Consider the following 19,181-nt stretch of genomic DNA (forward strand, 5'->3'; position numbering starts at 1 on the left):
CGAATATGTATTCAAACACGCGCCACGCGCGGATTTCGCGCAGGCGGCGTTAGATGGCGTGCGTTGCCCAGAGGGAATAAAGCCCCTTAAATTTCGTAAAGTACTGCCATGCTTTGAAGAATGCCTCCTCCTCCTCGCGCGCTCTGGCCGAGGCCGACGCCGCGTCGCTATTGGCCTAATAGCATCACGTGGGCCCTCGCGCCATGCATCAGCGCCATTTTTGCTCGAGAAGCGTGTACGGAGCGGCGAGGAGCGCATGTTGGCGCCGTTGCTACGCTCGAGCAGTGCAGGCGGCGCCACGGTCGTGGAGGGAGCGTGAAAGAGAGAAACGAGGAGGAGTAAAGGCGGAGGAGGAAAGTGTCACTACTTTACGAAGTTAAAGGGGTTTTAAGAGGGAAACGCGAGGGACGATGCCGGCTGAATGCACGCCTCTCACGTGACGCGTCTCCGCGCTGGCAATGCTGCGTGTCGTCACGCTGATTCGGTGCTAATAGCGTTAACGTCGACGTTCATCGTGAGACGGCTTCCGCCGTTTCTTTTTTTCGTGCCGCTCTCACAACCGCGTGGTGGCGCTCGCAGGAGAACGCGTCCGTGGTTCTCGTGGACTGGAGCCACGGCTGCGGCTCCATTCTGGGCTACAGCACGGCGGCGGCCAACACGCGCACCGTGGCCCGCTCGCTGGCGCTGCTGGTCAAGACGCTGGCGGACGCCGGCGCGATGAAGCCCGAGCACGTCCACTACATCGGCCACAGCCTGGGCGCCCAGACGGGAGGCTTCTTCGGCAAGGACGTCAAGCAGCTCACGGGAAAACCCGCCGGACGCATCACCGGTGAGGCGCGGGCGTGCGTCTGTCTCGATGGACAAGAGAAAAATGCAGAGCTTGTCAAAGCCACGCGAAAGATAAACGACGAATCGTTCCCTTCGGACTTTCGTCCGAAATATTCGTTTAAGCTTCTTTTTGTATTTCGTTAATTTCGTGGCAGTAGGTTCACGATTGGTGGAGAAAAGTGTCATTTCATTTCTTTTTAAATTTCGCGGCGCGGACGCGTATACGTTAGCGCTGGTACGCGTAAGCGGGATGTTATGGATTTCAAAGCAAAAAATAATTTGTATCCCTGACGCGGGTGTTAAGTACCGACATGGGGTAACGGCGAGAATATGAAAAAAAAAAAGTCTTTGACCTTCATTTTAACCTTTGCAATCAACCTGCTACAAGTGTTGACATTTTAGTGAAGTTGTTGCTAGATTTAACGAGCTTATTATCTGTTTAGCGACAATAGTTTTTTGCGACCAGCGACATTTTAAGTGACCTGACAGAAAAGTTGGCGAAATTTTAGCGATTTTGAAGTTAAGAAAGTTGCTTAGAAAACAGAATTCTAGAACGCGCATTATTGTTGAAAAGCTGCATGTGGACTGTCTTTGGCCAAATGATTTGCGAACATGTGTAAAGAATGGTTGCCTTCGGAGGATCCACAGCGCGCTCATAAAATGAATGTTTTTTTTTAAAATGCGTCGGCTTTAGAATGGTCATGCTAACGAAAACCCGTCTCTCGACCTGCGTCACCTGCTTATGCTAAAGGAGGGGAGAGGAGTGGAAAGGAGGCCGACGCAGCCAGAAGGGGAGAAGGCACCTCGTGGAGGCGGCGCGTGCGGCGTGCGGGAATGCGGCCCCGGGCCTGCCCGGTCGTCAGCGAATGCACTTTGCTTGTGTTCTGTGTGCTCCATAATTAAAATTCATGATGGACACCGCGCCTTGTACGCTGGAAAACGAATATTAATGCACTGCTGTTGCATGAATCCCATTGATCGCCCTAACGTCTTTTTCTATTATTTACGAAACCAATTTGAATGAGTCCCCATGGTCTAGGCTGTGCACTTCCAGTGAATAAGTTCGATTGGGGGACATTTACAAATTTTATTTTCTCATCTAGAACCCAGCAGGCGAATAATAATATAGATCGAGTGTAGAGAGGCGTATACATAGGAGGGGCTGGGCTCCATCGCACGAGCCTGAACACACTGCTTCCTTATCACATGGGTTTCGGGCAGATAAGTAACTATGAAGAGCCTTCAGGTAGACAAAGTGGAAGCGCGGTGTTTGACCTGCATAAAGATCACGTACTACCCATCGCCCTGTTAACATGCGACCTTGTGCGTTATGAACAACATTGCTAACCTTACAGAGGCACCGAGTTAACTATTACACCTGGTAATAGATGACTATTACCAGGGGTAATGTGGACCAAGTGCCTTTGCGTGCTAGGAAAATCAGATTGCGTGTGTTCCTTCGAATCGCGCTGCATTTGGAAGCTCGCAATCTGAGGGCAAATCCGAATTTCAGCTGTGATCATCCGTTGTTGCGCAAGTATAATTGTAAAGTTGAAGGCCACTGCACAGCATGCTGGTAAATTCACCGTTTATTCCACGCTCACACGGACTGTAGACAAACGTGAGCCGTTTGGGTAAATATTTACGCCGAGCTAGTGGACATTACATTGTTCGAAAAAAAAAAGAAACGCCCAGGCCACTTAATATTTACGACAATGCTTTACCGACTTTGCAGCAAGAAATAACGGAAAGTTGGCTACTTTTTTGTCTCGCTTTAGCGACGCGATTACAAACAATTATAGGAAAACTGCGGGCTACCACACAGCAACGAATGAAAAGAGTTCGGAAATAACGCCTTTTCAGCCCGTACTGATTTAGCATTATTTTTTGTTGTCCCTTTATAGGGCGAGTGATGCCCTAATTGCGCCCACTACGCACACGCAGGTCTGGACCCCGCGGGACCGCTGTTCGAGTCTTACGGCGTCCATCTGACAAAAGACGACGCCGTCTTCGTGGATGTGCTGCACACGAGCATCGGTAGCGGGTGGACGGACATAGTCCAGGGCCGGCTGGGAATGAGCACCAGTTGCGGACACGTGGACTTCTACCCCAACGGGGGCAGGGAGCAACCGGGCTGCTGGAGATTCACCTGTGAGTGCGCAGCCTTGCCCGGCGACCCTATAGTCAGAGCAGAGCGTTGGCTCGGGCTAGTTGGTAATCCATGCTTCCATCGTCATAGTCAATACGTCGTCAGTCTGTCAACGCGAAATCTTGAGAAGTCGTGAAAAAAGTGATGAGCGTCTGCAAGTCTCGTCAACTACGCTATGAAAGCTCGGTTCCGCGTGACTGGACATCCTCGAATTTCTTTTTCATTGCGATAGAGATTAAATGGTCACTCCAGGCGAATTTCCGCCGTTGTCGTTGGCGTCGCTGTGATGTCTCGTGTAAAGTCCAAGTACGAGAAGATCGCTGGCGTGCACCGTATGTTGTAGGTGCGAGAGAAAGTGTGCGAGGGTAAGCTGTGGATGTTAGTGCGCTGGCACCTTCTCGCGCGCCCAAGGGAGGAAGGCTGGTAGGGTGCGCGCCGACTTCTCGCGTGCGCGAGGAGGAAAGCGGAGAGATGTGCACGCGCAAGGAGTGGAGGGGGGAGAGGAAGGGGGCAGGGTAGCGTAAAACCCCTTGAACATCGTAAAGTAGGGACACTCTCATCCTCCGCCTTAACTCCTCCTAGTTTCCCCTCTCTTTCACGCTCCCTCCTCGACCGTGGCGCCGCCTACACTGCTCGACCGTAGCAACGGCGCCAGCATGCGCTCCTCGCCACCCCGTAGACGCTTCTCGAGCAAAAGTGGCGCTGATGTACGGCGCGATGGCCCACGTGATGCTATTAGGCCAATAGCGACGCGGCATGGGCCTCGGCCAGAGCGCGCGAGGAGGAGGCGGCATTCTTCAAAGCGTGTCGCTACTTTACGAAGATCAAGGGGTTTTAGGGTAGCGCGCGTCTCCGATTGTACTGCGGCTGTGCATGGCGCGGCTGAGCGCGGCCGCGCGCTTCCTATCTTGGCGGTAATCTGCCATGGGTTCGAAGGCGTGCCGACACGAGATAGCTGGTGGCTTCGAGTGTGTTCTCGGGCGCCTGGTTCGCGTTGAAGCGAGAGGCAGCGCGCTGGGGAATTCGCTCGCCGCTGCTGCCGCTCTTCATCAGCCAGCGCTGTGACAGCGAGTGCTCGTGGTCATCGAGCGAGATGTGTTCACGCTTGCCTGAGCGCGCGTGACACCGTGCTTGTTAATTTAATTAGTAAGCGAATGTTTACAGCCGTGTTATCCAGCTAATAAAGCTACTAACCTTACTGAACATAACTGTCTATCAATTTCCTATCGCAACCAGTGGTTCGCCTTTCGGGCGAATCTGCGACTATTTCTTCGTTAACTGAAGGTTGTGGTCTTCGAAACCGTAGGAAAAATACTGTTTCCAGTTTGAATTTCGCTTCCCAGTATATGCAAGTGCCTTTACACCATGATCGAGAAGGCGTTGACGTGGGAGCAGGGCATATCTCTATGTTTTGACACTCGCTCTGGCTCACTCGGTGGTCTGCTATGCTGCTCCATCGAGCCGCCCAAATGAGTAGCGGCATAGCAGACGGCCGAGCGAGCCGGAACGAGTACCAAGACGTCGATATATATCCTGTTCCCACGTGAACGCCTTCTGTGTCATGATGTAACGACATATACATCAACTGGGGGAAGCGGACGCGAAACCATTTCGCTTAGGGAGCTCTGAGACTTGCCAGTATTTCTGCTGGGGTTTCAAGATCTAGGGCATTAACTGAAGCATCGTTAAGTCGTGAGTGTCATGCCTTGCAATACTTTCGGAGCATTTCATCTCCCCGAAATCCGACGAAATATTCTCGAGACGTCGCGCGAAAGGCCATTTTGCGATACAGCAACGTGGCTCAAAGTTTGAGTGCAATTAATGAGCACGGGAAGTCCAAATGGCGGCGTCTTTTGTGTAGTCATGGTTTCGAATTATTACATGCTCATTTAGAGCATTGTCATTGCGCGAAATATCGACACACGGAATAGTATTAGCATGCGACGCATAATAATTAGGAGAGCACAGCTGCGCCGGTGGCTTTATGTTGTTATACGCCATTCCCGAATTCTGAAGAAGGTGCTCAGCAAGACGACGAAGAGGACCATCGGAAGAGCACGTTCGTGATTTGTGGTTATTCTGCCTCACGCGAGCGCAAGCCTCGATCCTGCGTCGAATCCAAACTAAATCGTTCCCCAGCCCACATTGGCTAGCCATAATTACCAACGGGCAATGGAACCCAATATGTCAAAATTGCACAAATCAAACATTGGCTACCCAAAATCACATTCTTTGGGGGTGCGAGGGCTTACCCCCTCCCAGGTCGATCCTGCCAGCTCCCTCACAACAGACGTGGGAAGAGCTGCTCAGAACGCCGGATGAAAAAGTACAAGAAGCCCTCGTTGCCTGGGCCGAAAGGGTCGCTCCTCGTGAGGGGCCATTCTAGGACTCGGGCCTGTCAGATCATAACTGAGCAGTCTCAATAAGTTGTTACCACCACCACCACCTGCCATCGTGGCTGTAACTTCTCTGTATGTATCTTGTAGATATAATTTTGCCTAATCTTTATCTACGTCACATTGTTGGTCGGATTGCCGTCTCGGCGCTTAGAAAATAGTCCAGACTATGTGAAGCCCCGCGCCTTTAAGTGTAGGCTTGGCTCAGGATTGGACATTACAATGTGTGGATAATTAACTGCGCGGTGCATTATTACGTAACGGCAGGACGCGCTGTTCGCGGTGCGCGTTACGGTGCACGAGACAGCCATAAATATGAATCCGAGGTAAGAAGCGAGAGACATTCGAGATACGAAAGGAGGAATGAGAAAATCGCTTCTGCAAACCAACTTATTTGCGTGGCTTATAATCTTTTCTACGAATGTTTTCTGCATATATATGGTACCACGCAAAACAGTGCATGCAATCCTCATTTTGGTGGGAAAAAAAATTCAATTGTGAGGTTTGATGTCCTGAAATTGCCCGGTGGGTTTTCAGGGACTCCGTTGGGGTAAGGGGGGCCGTGGACTACCTTGACCACCTGTGGTTCGTGTACGGTGCACTGTGCAAAAATGTTCGGTACAGTGCAGCGTGTACAGTGCATTGCAAAAGTGTTCTGGGGCGCTATAACGTAAAACTATTCCAAACTTTTCTATTCCAATTCTGCTATCAGCCCTCCACGATTGGTCAAAAACTTTTTTTGACCACCCCCACTTCACCTGTCTGTCACGCGACGTCACGAAAACCGCGATACCTCCCCATCTGATATGATGTGTACACACTGATTATGCATCATTTGACAGAAAAAAGATAAACAGTTATTTCTGATTCGACCCCTTTTCGCCATTAGCCCTCGGCTATTGGTGAAAAGCTTTCGGGCTGAACCCACTTCACCTGCCTGTCACGCGACGTCACAAAACCTCAAGAACTCACCGCGTCAAAGTGACGTGTACGCGATAAAGATGCATTAATATGCCGAACAAAACTGAATTTTCTTCGGAATAGCCGCAAGCTGCCCCATTCCGAAAGGAACATAAGATGGCTGCCGCCGATCACTCAGACGCGGGCTATTCGCACCTGCCGGAGAGCATGGGCGTATTTGCGTATAATAAAACTTCTTGCGTGGCCGTGTAACGTTTTCGAGCATTTTCGGCATTTTTACCTCCTCATTCTGCCAACTCCTCTTTTCTGAGGGTCCGTTTTAGCGGCATTCTTGAGCTTCCGTTGCATGCAGTCGCGATTTTCGACCAGCCACCGCAAGCCAAGTAAGGGAAAGCCGACCAATCGCAGACGCCGGCACCACCCTCTTCATCCGGTTATCGACTTTCAGTGCAGTGGCTCGGCCCCATCGAATCCCTCTCCACTTGAGCGTTCTCCTCGCCTCTCGTCAGCCAATTAGATACGACAAGCCGCTCAGTGTAGGCAATGTTATTCGTTTTTCAAGCAAACAAAAGTGACCTCCTATGAACGAGGAGAGCGCTTGATTGGTCTGTTCAGACAACCCTGCGGGTGACCGCCCGTTGCATGCGTTGGTGGTTACGCAAATTTGGCGTCAGGAGATTGGAATAGAAACATATTGGAATAGTTTTACGTTATAGGGCCCCTGTACACGAACGCTCTTGCATTCCGCCTCCGCCTTTAATTTTTGTACCTTGTCTAGCCTATCGAGCGTGTTCTGAAGTTAAGGGTGGCTTTTTTTTCGGCATTGTAGGAGGGTAATTTCCTAATACAGCTCGACTCGTTGTTTAAGCATGGCTCCAGTTACAGATATGTGGAAGATAGGTGCAGATATGTGGAACACTGTTCCCGCATAACGGTGGATACTTCACTGGAACATAGTTCCACATATATGTTGGTACTTGAATATAAGAAGTCCAAACAGAGCGAATGCCGTTCCACATATTTCATGATTTTATGCTGAACGCTGTTCGATTTGAGTGGAAAATATTCGAAAGAAAAATTTTCCTTACAGCTGGAACATAAGTGGAAAGAGTGCGGCACTTTAAACATCCATAAGAACACCACATTTACAGTGCTTGCGCGTTTTTCTTTCAATCCCCTTTCCCACTTCCCCAGTGCAGGGTAGCCTACCGGGCTCAGCCTGGTTAAACTAACCTAACCTTACCTTACCTTACCTTACCTTACCTAATTACCTGCCTTTACCTTATGGCTTATCTCTCTGTCTCTCTCTACTCTATCTGATGCAGCTTCCCCAGCGCAGGGTAGCCTACCGGGCTCAGCCTTGTTAACCTCTCTCTACTTTTACCTTGTGGCTTATATCTCTCTCTCTCTATCTCTGATGCAGCCTGCTCGCACTCGAAGTCGACCGAGTTCTACGCCGAGTCGGTGCGCAAGTGCGACTTCCCGACTCGCTTGTGCAAGAGCTACGACGACTTCGTGGACGGCAAGTGCGTGCCCAGCTGCGAGGACGGCCGCACCTGCGGTCACATGGGCCATCCGGCCAGACTGCCGCAGGCCGGCGACCACTTCACGAAGACCACCAAGGAGCAGTGCCCGCCCAGGGGCATCGGCTTCAACCTGCAAGTGCAGACCGTGCTTCGGAGAATGGACCCGGACGAGATGCTGCTGAAGTCGCTGGGACGTTCGGCGCAGATCCTGCTCAAACAGGCCACGCCCGAAGAACGCCGGGAACTCCTGGACGCGCTCAGGAAGGAGCTGGACGAGCGAACCGGTCACGGGTCCGCGCGAAATTAATGAGCGACCGTTGGACTGACCGCTGGACTGACCGCTAGGGTTGGTCTTAGCGTGGGCCTACATCGTATTCTACAGTTGGCCATACTGTTGTGTGAACATTACCGCACGTTTGTGCTTTATATAAAGTGAGGAAGTTGGGGAATTCGATGCTAAAGTTCATCCCGAAATGCCGCACCTGGCGTCATCGGCATTACCATGACACCACGACAGAGGAGAATTTGGCGTCTTTTTGTAGCGATAACGCTCTATGTTGGGTCTTTTAAATTCCACAGAAATTTCCCATGAGGATACAAAACGCTGCCCTGTGTATAGTTCAATAGACATGGCTTCATTTACGAATTATGTAAACGTTTTTTGTATTTGTATATACATTTCCGTTTTCGCCGCTTCACTCGACGACACGGGGTAAAACAGGCGGGGTGCAATGGAGACTAACTGTTGCCGTTCATCCACCCGTTGCTCTCTTTCCAACCAGGGACTACACATTTACCCGCTGAAATTCGCACACGACACGCATACTCCGGCAGTTAGTCGTTTATCGGGTGAAAACTACCTATTTAGGACTAACTGTGTAGTTACGCTCGTTTTCTCCTGCACTTACCTTACAGTGCAGGTATGCGATGATCTTGTTCACATAAAAACTGTGCGTATTTCATGTGGGTGGACTCGCTTGTGGTAGCACGAATGGAGCGAGCCTGCCCGTCGTGACATTATGACGCATAAACGTTGTGGACACAGAAACCTAAAGTGGTTCTTAGAAACGAATACTGTAGTAAATTATTAAAAAATATATGTTACGTTTTTACGACGAAGCTGCACAACATCGAAGAGGGCCATACCAACATCTCTGGGAGCCTCACGGATCGCACTGTGTGGGAAACTTTGCAAGCAGGCGGAAAGGCAGTCTGTTTGGTGTCATTCGCTGCTATCGTCAACACTGGTGAAGCGAGAGGGGGGCGGGGTGGTCCTGAGGCCCACCGACCGCCCCCAAAATCCTCCTCCCCCCGTTTCACTGCATGTTCTCATGAGCCCCTCCCCCTGGATCAGTCTCTGGTCCTCAGCATGTGTCGTAGCGCATGTCAGGCCACATTTTTAAAACGAAAGACGGCTTTTCTTCAGTTTCCTCAAAGAGAACTGGTTCCTACAGACTTAGGCACTTCCGAGAAGAAACGCGATTTACCAGGCATTGTGTGATGTGTCTCTGCATTCCTGCTTGCGTTTTTGTACCAATGCGGGGGTTGGTTATTCTGCACGCACACCTTGCTCCGAGGGATCGCTGCATGCAAATGAAACTCTAGTTGCACTGTGTGGACTGTTCACAGCGGTAGATCCACGGGCGCCGCCATGTTTTGTCACGTGACAGCAACCGCCATTGAGCGCCTTCTGATCGACCTTTGCTCACTTCTTTTGCAATGGCCACGGCGGCCGCGGGCACGGTTCAGACAGCCGTTATTTCGGCCACCACTGTGAGCAGTGAGTGGGCAGATTATGCAAGACTTTGGATGAAGGTGTAGAGACAGTGTTATTATGAATTTAATTTATCCGTTCTGTCTGCAGTGCAGTCTTCTAGTTCTATTCTAGTTCTACGTATTCTGGCTGACATTACGAGAAAAGAATGGAGCTGGGCAGACCATGTAATGCGTAGGACATATAACCGGCGGACCGTCACAGCTATACAGTGGGTGCCAAGGGAAGGGAAGTGCAGTCGAGGATGGCAGAGAATTAGGCGTCGTGATGGAATTAGGAAACTTGCAGGCGAAAGTTGGAATCAGCTAGCGCAAAGCAGAGGCAATTGGAAATCGCTGTCAGAGGCCTTCGTCCCGCAGTGGACATAAAAATATGATGATGATGTGGATAATGATGATGATGACGACGACTAAGCGATCCCAGGCCACTCGGCGGAACATTGCTGGAGCGGCCGGCAGCGGCTGGTGCCTGCTTGCTCCCATTAAGAAGGCGTTCAATGTCGGCGCGCCTGCAGCGGCCTCTGGTGTACGCTGCGCAGACTGCTTCGTGTAGATCGTCGATGTCACAGCCTTCTGGCGTCACTGAGATAGGGTTGCAAAACAGGTGGTCGACCTGTTTCTCATCTAGATACTCCCTGTGCGCCGCTATCTGAGCGAATTTTCAAGGTTGAAAAGTAAAGCGAACAGACGAAACAAAATCATATTTTTGCAAACGATATACCGTCCGGGATCCATTCGATCTGAACACGTTGGGAAGGCGCATATATTATTGAGTATGCGGACACTGCACCAATAATGCCGTGTAAGCCTGGGTAACTTAAGTAGGTTCGGTGGTCGGGCGCCTTTATCTGACAACTGTGCCTCGGGCTGCTAAATGTCTACTCGCGGGTCGTATGTTGGGCAGCTCCGGTTTAGAAATACGAGTCCTTCATTTTAGCGTGGAAATCTTCACAAGCCGGAAATATCATGCCCAGTACTTCTCTATATAATGTGACGCCATTTATTAGGTTGTGGTATATGTCTGCTATTAAATTTCACCATCCCACGAATCTTTTTCAACTAACCATTTTTGGATGCATATTATATGCGAACGGTGTTATCGGCAATCGCACCTTGCACCATTTACCAACACCTCTCTCTGAATGTTGTGCTTGGATATGAAGCACGCGTGCTGCTATTCTCTGTGCGCCTTATGTTAACTCCTGAACTGTTTTCACTTCTCTTGTCACGTCATTCTGTGAGAGGTACATGCTCAAACATGTGCACATTAGCAATTTTGTAATAATACTTCGCGAGCGTCGACCGGAAAGCCGATCAGCACTGTGCATCGGCGAAAGAATCAAGAGTGATGCGCATGCGTGCAAAGCGCAGCCCAGTGCAAGTGACTTCGGCTACTCTGTTCTGCTAGGCGGAATCACACCGTGTGCTTTCTGCTGCATTATACGTTTTTCCCAAAATTTTTATTAACCCTTTGAATAGTCACGTGGAGAGCGTGAGCATTGAGGAAACGGAGACAGGCCCATAGGCGTTGCTGTTTTTGGACCCATATATTTTTGGACTAGATCAAGTGCTTGGCTAAATGAGAAAATGGACTGTTTCTGTATTTATTACAATGCCCACAGCGCCTTGCGGTATTAAGGGGGGGGGGGGGTCATGACAACGCTAATACAATCGAAAAAACAGATGAAACGAACAAAAGCAAGCAAGCAACCAACCAAATACACTACTATGAAGCAACAACGGTTTAGGCACAAGGGCAACACTATCTACAAGGAAGCAACACCATTTACAGTCATTGAGGAAGCAAGGGCCCAATTACGATGCACATTCTGCAAAGAGGAAGAAAATACATCGGGGATGTAATGGTAGCAATATAATGTGGCAGTTTAGTGTATTCGCAAATAGCTTTTTGGGGAAAAAGCCATCCTAAAGTTTATTTTACATCTTATCCCTTTAATTTTATAGCCATGATCAACACGTGGTTAGATGTAGTCGGGATTGCACAGATAATGCTCTGAGTGAGTCTTCTCGTGAAATATACTGTTGAGAAATTTGGGTCTAAGGGATTTTTCTCGTGCTTGAAGTATTTCCGGACCAAGGCTATCCTTTGCCATGGAAACAGTAAAATTTTGGGGAATAATTGACATGGACAAATCGCACACCCAAGTTCTGGATCCTCTCAACCTAATGAATGCCTACTTCTCAACCTTATGAATTGCACCAGATGAAACGGTAAGGAGGCGTTGCGATCAGATATACATGTCCCTGCAGATTGCGTCCCAGAGAGAGATTCCAGACGCATTGTATATATAACTGAAGCCACTGCTAACGGAATGGTGCAGGCCTTCAGAGATGAGGGGCGCATTGGTGACGCACCAAGAAATTGTGTCCGCAAGACTACTGAAGAAGAGGACGGTGCCTTGGTAGCCGTTGCTGATGCTAATCCTTCCATGACGGCTGGTCAGGTCAGATGTGCGGTCGGCCTCGACGTGAGCACAGAACTTTTGTCACAATGGCTTTACGAAGCAGGTTTCAGGAACCGAAGTGCTGCCAAGAAGCCGCTCCTCTCCAACGACCGCGGTAGCAGAGAGACTCGCGTTCGCTCAAGCGAATCTTCACTAGATTGCAGATGATTGGCGAAACGTTTGTGTTCACTGACGAGTCCACGTTTTTGCAACCGGTGGAGCCAAAAGCAGGTCCATCGACCAGACCTAATGCGGTGCGTTTAAGTTCTTAAGCTTAATTTCGTGCGTTTTTGTTCACCCTTCTCACTGTAATTGTGCAGTGAACCCGTCTTTAGAACAGCACGCACGCAGACATGCGTCGAAAAATGCCACAATGTTTTCTCTAAGTAATCGCTTCTATATTTTTCAGGTACGACCCCCTCTATATTCAGTGAGTGAGGGCCACTTGGCGCAAGAGCATGAACGTTTGGGGCATAACCAAGGACGGCCTTGGATCTCTCAGCAGGATTGAAGGACGAACGTGCAGAGAAGCTTATATAGACATAAGGAGCTACTTCTCTGTGTGCTAGACCGTCCTTTTCCAGCCGGCTGCTACTGGCTTCCGCAAAACCTGTCGCCCGTGCACTCGTCGCGTGCCCTGAGAACGCATCTGCAAGATCACGTAATGACATTAAAGTGGCCGCCATAAGGTGCAGACATGAATATTATTAAAAAAAATGGGCACAATGAAAGTTAACCTGTCAATGATGCAGCTCCACCCCACAACTTGTGACGAATTGGGGCTGCGATTGAAGAGCAGTGCGAGACCCTGGAAAATCGACCCCGACATCATTCCAGCCCTCTGCGACTCGCTGTCTTGCTGAAGCCGTCCAATCTTCCTGAGGCTTTTATACAAATGCACAGAAGAAAACATTCTCTCTCTTTTTTTAAGTTCATCCCATTGGACCACGAATATCCTCTGGACATCCCGATTAGATCCGAACGTCCAAGACCCTGTCAGGACGTCCAGTGGATAACATGTGGACATTAATTTCGGGATGTCCTATTTAAGACACCATTCGGACATCCACACGATTCAACTTCTGGGATCTAAACAAAACCCCAAGGCTTTCTTCCTATGGATGTCCGAAGGATGTTTTCAACGGGCTGTCCCATACCGGCCATTTGTGGGACTAACACACACAATCCAACACATACTACGTGATCATATCGCGGAATGTGAAGTCTGTTCCACGGCTGCCTTCAGCGCACGCTCTTTCGAAAAGACATGTCAGCCAGCAACGTGAAGCTGCTGCACTCAGAATCAAACTTCCAACGCAGACTACAAACGGAGAAATTGCAATGAACGACCGAAACTGCATAAGCATATCGGGAGGAAACGTCACAAAGCGATGGGCAGAGCGCCGGAACAGCTGCACATTATTACCACCCACCGCAAGGCGTAACCGAATGATAGTGATCTAAAAAAAGGAAAGACGCTTGATTCGATCAATCGTGCCTTACGCTGTCTGAATATATCGAGAAAGCAGAGAACGGCAACCTCTGCAACGGCTGCAACCCCTGCCGTAGAACAGAGCAGTGACTGCCTTTACCCAGTCGAATCACCACTGTCTGTTGCATGCATGCGCACGCTTTGCGCTGATTTGCGCGTGGTCGGTCACATGACGTAACGCCGCCGTCTTATTGGATCTCTTTGCCCTTCTCCGTAAGCTCCGAACGCCTGAAGGTTGCTGAGTTAATGTGCTCCGCCACATATAGGTATTCTGTGGCTCCGCGTTCTTACGCGCGCTTTGTCTGAACCTGGTGGTTGTAAATATGGTTGTAATGCCATAGAATGGTTATGCGCTCATGAGTTCCAGCGTGAACGTTTGTCAGTTCCAACTGAACGTTTTCGTCATGCGCTTTGAAGCTCCATTTCTGCGGCGCCTGTACGTCTTACGCCTGTCAAGAGGTAAGTGACAGTTCATGAAGTCTGTTTTTTTCTATTAGCTGCCCTGCAATTTTTTCGACTAAAGTGTCGTGTCTGCGCGTAACCGAATGACGGGCATTGTACAGTCGCCCACAAAATATTGCGGGGCGCGCGAGCGCGTGGCGAAGCGACCCTTCTTCCCTTCTAGCGGCGCAGCCCTGAGACCGATGCCTGCAGGCATGCACGTCCCTCCTAGAATGCAAGCGTGCATGTCTCCGCGCTTCCATCTTGCGCGCCGGCGATATCCGAATGTAGCCGCGAGGTGGCCCTCTTGCGATATGCGCTGTAGAGTTACTGTATATGCTACCACACACTACCACAGGTAGCAGAGTTGCGCGTAGGTCCGCCATCTTGCCTGAGAAGCAACCAAGTCTATGCGGCGAAGCCGCACTCTGTTTTTACTGTATATGCTACCACAGGTAGCAGAGTTGCGCGTAGATCCGCCATCTTGCCTGTGAAGCAACCAAGTCTATGCGGCGAAGCCGCACTCTGTTTTTGCAGGCGACATGCCTAGCGTATCGTCGATCGACCGTGTGCGCTTTTGCATCGCTTGTGCACCGCTTTTCCGCCTAATCGCAAACAAAGCGCATCGAAACAGCTGACTGGATTAGATTGTGAAGAAAAAGGCGCTGCCCTTTTTTTAGCGCGCGGCGTAAGATGCAGCGCGTATATTAGTTGTTTTTTGGACTTTCATTCACCTGTGCACTTTCTCCGCCCTAATAACGTATGGGCACTCGCGTATCTAGAATAGATTGTGTATTCTATATACGCCGATCAGATGCAGCGTTCGTGAACCGCGACGGTAACGATTAGATCGCACCGTATAAACTTAGGGAATATGGTGATGTTATTTTATAGATTTCGGAAATCCTACAAAAAGTTTCGTGCGAAAAAGCTACTTCACAAGGTAGTATAAGGTTCGAAATAACATAGCGTATTAAAAACTGGACAGACGTTAGTAATTGAGGTAAACAATCAGATACTTTAATAACTTTCCTTCGCTTGAATACTGCTTGGCACTCAGGTTTTGCTACAACGGAGATAAATACGCTACTAAGAGCAGTGCAGTGCTCTTTTAGCATGTAAACAGTAACGAAAAGCACCGAGCCGCTACTACCTCTTTTTTGGCAATAAAATCACAATGCAAATTTCCGAGAAAAAAAAACACTAGTGTATGTGTGTGCAAATATTTTGATATAGTGAGCTTTATCAAGTGGTGCTCTTTTACAAAGGCAACTGTGCTACATATAATGAGGCCCATACTTGCTTATGTGCCATAGCTCTCAACATGTAGCCAGTCTAAAATATCACTGGTGAATCAATGACCAACCATTGATATTTCGACTCTGGTACCCCATTAGATCTTGTGTAGGAACATATCCATCTACCAGCAGGCAGCGGATATCAGCTACACCTGCAAGTGTGATTTCATTATGTGCCTTTTCACTGCAGGGATTCCAAAAGTAGCCTTCTGTGGGAGTGTAGCGAAAGTTTTTCTCACAGGATTGATATAGCTACATTATAGGGAATAATTCAAAACACAGTTAGGCCCTTAGCGTATGTTAAATGACGACATTCATTCCTCTTGCATCCTGCTTCACATAAGCAGCAGTAGATTAAATATCTTTACTTAGTAGTAATCTTTTTCATATTCAGAAACAACCCACGCAGTGCATAATCATGAAAATGCGAGCTGGCTTTTTTACAACACTTCTTGAAAGCAGTGTGGTGCATCACATGCAGAAAACTGGTAATTCCAGCTAAATCTTCTGTATAACTCTATGTGCTTCCATTATTTTAAAAAAATCTAGACTTGCAGTAGCTTTTAATATTCCAGCTGTGAATTTTTTAGCACAGCCCAAAAAGCACGTAGCTGTTAGTCAAGCAATTTCATCTCATACACACTTGATGCAATGGGCAGTTGACTGAAAATTTGTTCAGGTGTCTTTACCGGAACACCCTTCACTAGTTTTACAAAGGGAGAAAAACAATTACTGCAGTAAGGTGTCACAAGGCAGGTTTTGAATATTTTATTATACCCAAGCACGTTGCTACGAACTAGCTACAGTTGTTTCTTCAATTTTCAAGGAATTCACTCGACCTATCACAATGCAAATATGTTAAGCATCGAAAATAGAAGAGTGAAGTGCACATGGCCACTGCAGCAAGCATCAGCACCTATGTGACCAGCTTTTACCATTTTCGCAAGTGAGGGGAGCTTCGATTCATTTTGAAATGATGTGATAAAGAATTTATAAAATTTATTTATTGCAAAAATAACAAACAGACCATGTAGGTGCACGAGATCAAAGCATTTCATTTTTATTGCAGACACAGGCAATTCATAAATAAGACACTCCATAAGTATGGAATACAGGAGCAGGCCACACAGAGAAGTTGAACCACATTAGTACATACCAGTTCCAAAATTTGAGCAATATCTTTTGTTATTTAAATCGCCTACGCAGATACCATTAATGCACGTACTGGGCAGGCATTACGTGGTAAACAATTTATAGACAAAATTTGACAATATAACAAAACTGTTATGAGTAGTAGAGACTGGAATTTTAGGCAGCAAATAGCGAATTTTAGCCGTTTAGAAAATTGGCACTAGAGGTGCAGTCTTGAGTACTAATGGAATGTTGTGTCCACAAGTGAGAAATATGTACTTAAAGAGACTGACAACCAATTTTCATGCCACTGATTTTTTTAATGCAATGGCAAGCTTACTGGTCAGTCTAAGTGTGAAGTGGTAACGCGGGAAACGCTGTGGAACATCTTTATCAGAGTTTTTCAATCTGCGGTGAGGATGTAGTCGTTCACTGGAAGCATGCTAAAGACCCTGAAAATGGTGATACGGGAGCGCGATAGCGATACGCTGGCATTAGTGGGAGGGTGTGAGGCAGACGACACGTGCAGCCTTACTGTGAGGAAGTATTATTTTGTTTATCAAGTTGGTGTCCTGCGATTCATGTTTTCCGAAGTGTTAAAGTATTTCAGCAACAATAGCTACGTGTTTTTGTGGTTTCCTGTCCAACTGCTTTGGTATTTAGCAAGTGCAATTTTAAGAAATAATTATGTGGCACTTAATAACAGCCAACTTACGTACAGTAATCTCATTGACTACATCCGATTACCAAGATTTCATCGCCAGGCCTCACCACTTACAGGTTTATGAGACTTTCTTTGCATATTTCAAATTATAATTCCTACTTACATCGCGAACAGCATGCTGTATTCTATCACTATAAATCATGGTCATTTCATTTCCATCAACAGCTCACAACACATTCTGGCCATTTAAGTCAATGATTAAAGAAATATTCTAACAATAAATGTAGCCGCATGAGTGGAAGACGAAGAACTAAGTGTGAGTGAAGGGTACGAAGGAAGAGAAAAAGTACATTTTTGGTCTTATCTGAGGCTCGCCTTGAAGCCTAACTAAACCCCATTTCTTTCACATTGTAACAGTGTCCAACTTTCCTTGGGGATTTACTGAACAAATAATGCCTGCCCAGTAGAGTTATCCAACCTGGAAGAGTACAGTAGTGGTATCTGTAACGAGCCGTACTTTAAGAAATGCTTAGATTTCCAAGAACCAGTAGCTTACATAGTCCAGCAAACTTGCATATATGAGTAGCAACTGACAGTTGAAAAGTACAAGTCATACACAAATGAAGACTAGCTCAATGACTAGGAGAAAGAAGGTAAACAGTAGGGAACAAGCATGATAGTCATACATGAATTGAACATGATTAATCATGTCATCATTTTAAAGCATATACAAATCTGAGACAAAAACAGTATACATAACAAAATATGAAAAGTGAGAATACAATATAAATTTGTCATGCGAGTGCGAAATATTACAGTGACAGAAAAATCATGGAACATTAGTCAAATTAGGTGACTGAGACTGCAGCAACGTTTTTGTGTGCAGTAACATTGCACAGAACACTAAATTTTACATACACAACTCAAATGATTATTTTATGTAGCTGTTGACAAGGTGTCTAATTCACTTAAAATTGCTGCAAGTAATCCTGGCGACAGAAACCCATTTCTTTCAACACTAATTACAGTGGCTACTTTAGGGTAATGAGAAATAATAGGCTTTCAAAGCAGAATAATTTTGTACAGAACTTGAACTGTAAATACAAAAAGGCAGCCAGATAATTGTATGCAAGTAGGAGGTTTGTGAATATATTGAAAACCATTGCTCAGATGCTTATGACTATTGTCTGAGCCTGTTAGACTAGCATGCAGTGTTGAATGAGGCTTTATGTTTCATCTGTATCACGATAGCAATACTCTTCAAGGTTTCATAGGCGAGATTTACCAACGGTCAGCAAAATAAGCCCTTCTATATTGTGCATATTTTGTGCACACAACAAAAAGGACGTTACCTGCAGCACATTGCTTATACTGGGAGCAATGAACAGCATCAGCCTATAGACCGTTTCATTGAGGTCGCCGCCATTTTGCGATCGCAGTGCTGTTAAAAAGGACGTTACCTGCAGCACATTGCTTATACTGGGAGCAATGAACAGCATCAGCCTATAGACCGTTTCATTGAGGTCGCCGCCATTTTGCGATCGCAGTGCTGTTGAAAAGGACGTTACCTGCAGCACATTGCTTATACTGGGAGCAATGAACAGCATCAGCCTATAGACCGTTTCATTGAGGTCGCCGCCATTTTGCGATCGCAGTGCTGTTTATCGTGTGGCGCCATGCATGTGGGATCACGCTGGAGGGTGCATGGTGAACGTGCTGTTGACAATGAGTGGCAAGTTTTCGCACTTTCCCAAGAGGTGTCAACAAGCATTTTGGATTGGAAAACTTCATAGCATGTCGTCGCTAAGCTTTTAGTTTCGATATAGCCACAATATCGAACGGCGCCGGGCCTAGATGCGCTCCCGCAGCTCTCCCTGCGATCGAAATAGGAGGAGAGTCAAGTCTGAACATTGTAGATATGTACCGCACACGTTACGTGCTATTATTGTATGTCTAGCCTTGAGCTGTATTAAGGTATCACTCAGGCGACAACAAGCAGAAAATGGTGGACGCCGTGGTTGGTCTGTGAATGCCGCGGCTGGTATGCGTGTGTGAAGGGGTTTCTTCACACACACGCATAACAGTTTTCACATAACA

The 19,181-nt window shown here is 47.6% G+C and overlaps 2 protein-coding genes across 3 annotated transcripts in view; one reads left to right on the plus strand and one right to left on the minus strand.

Annotated features, from left to right (window-relative positions):
* The window catches only part of LOC142560273 (phospholipase A1-like), a 54,455-nt gene extending 45,595 nt beyond the window's left edge, over positions 1–8,860 (plus strand). For both annotated transcript variants that reach the window (XM_075672236.1, XM_075672235.1), the window contains 3 exons: positions 580–829; positions 2,773–2,979; positions 7,718–8,860. In XM_075672236.1, the coding sequence (XP_075528351.1) occupies positions 580–829; positions 2,773–2,979; positions 7,718–8,127 (867 nt within the window). In that variant the 3' untranslated portion in view covers positions 8,128–8,860. The remainder of the gene's footprint in view (positions 1–579; positions 830–2,772; positions 2,980–7,717) is intronic.
* Positions 1–19,181, minus strand: part of LOC142559996 (uncharacterized) — a 45,459-nt gene that overhangs the window by 21,972 nt on the left and 4,306 nt on the right. The window contains exons 6-7 of the mRNA XM_075671729.1: positions 7,851–8,161; positions 658–848 (exon numbers count right to left, since the gene is read on the minus strand). Of these exons, the coding sequence (XP_075527844.1) occupies positions 658–848; positions 7,851–8,161 (502 nt within the window). The remainder of the gene's footprint in view (positions 1–657; positions 849–7,850; positions 8,162–19,181) is intronic.

Source organism: Dermacentor variabilis, chromosome 10 (genome assembly GCF_050947875.1).
Source record: "Dermacentor variabilis isolate Ectoservices chromosome 10, ASM5094787v1, whole genome shotgun sequence".
NCBI lineage: Eukaryota > Metazoa > Arthropoda > Arachnida > Ixodida > Ixodidae > Dermacentor > Dermacentor variabilis.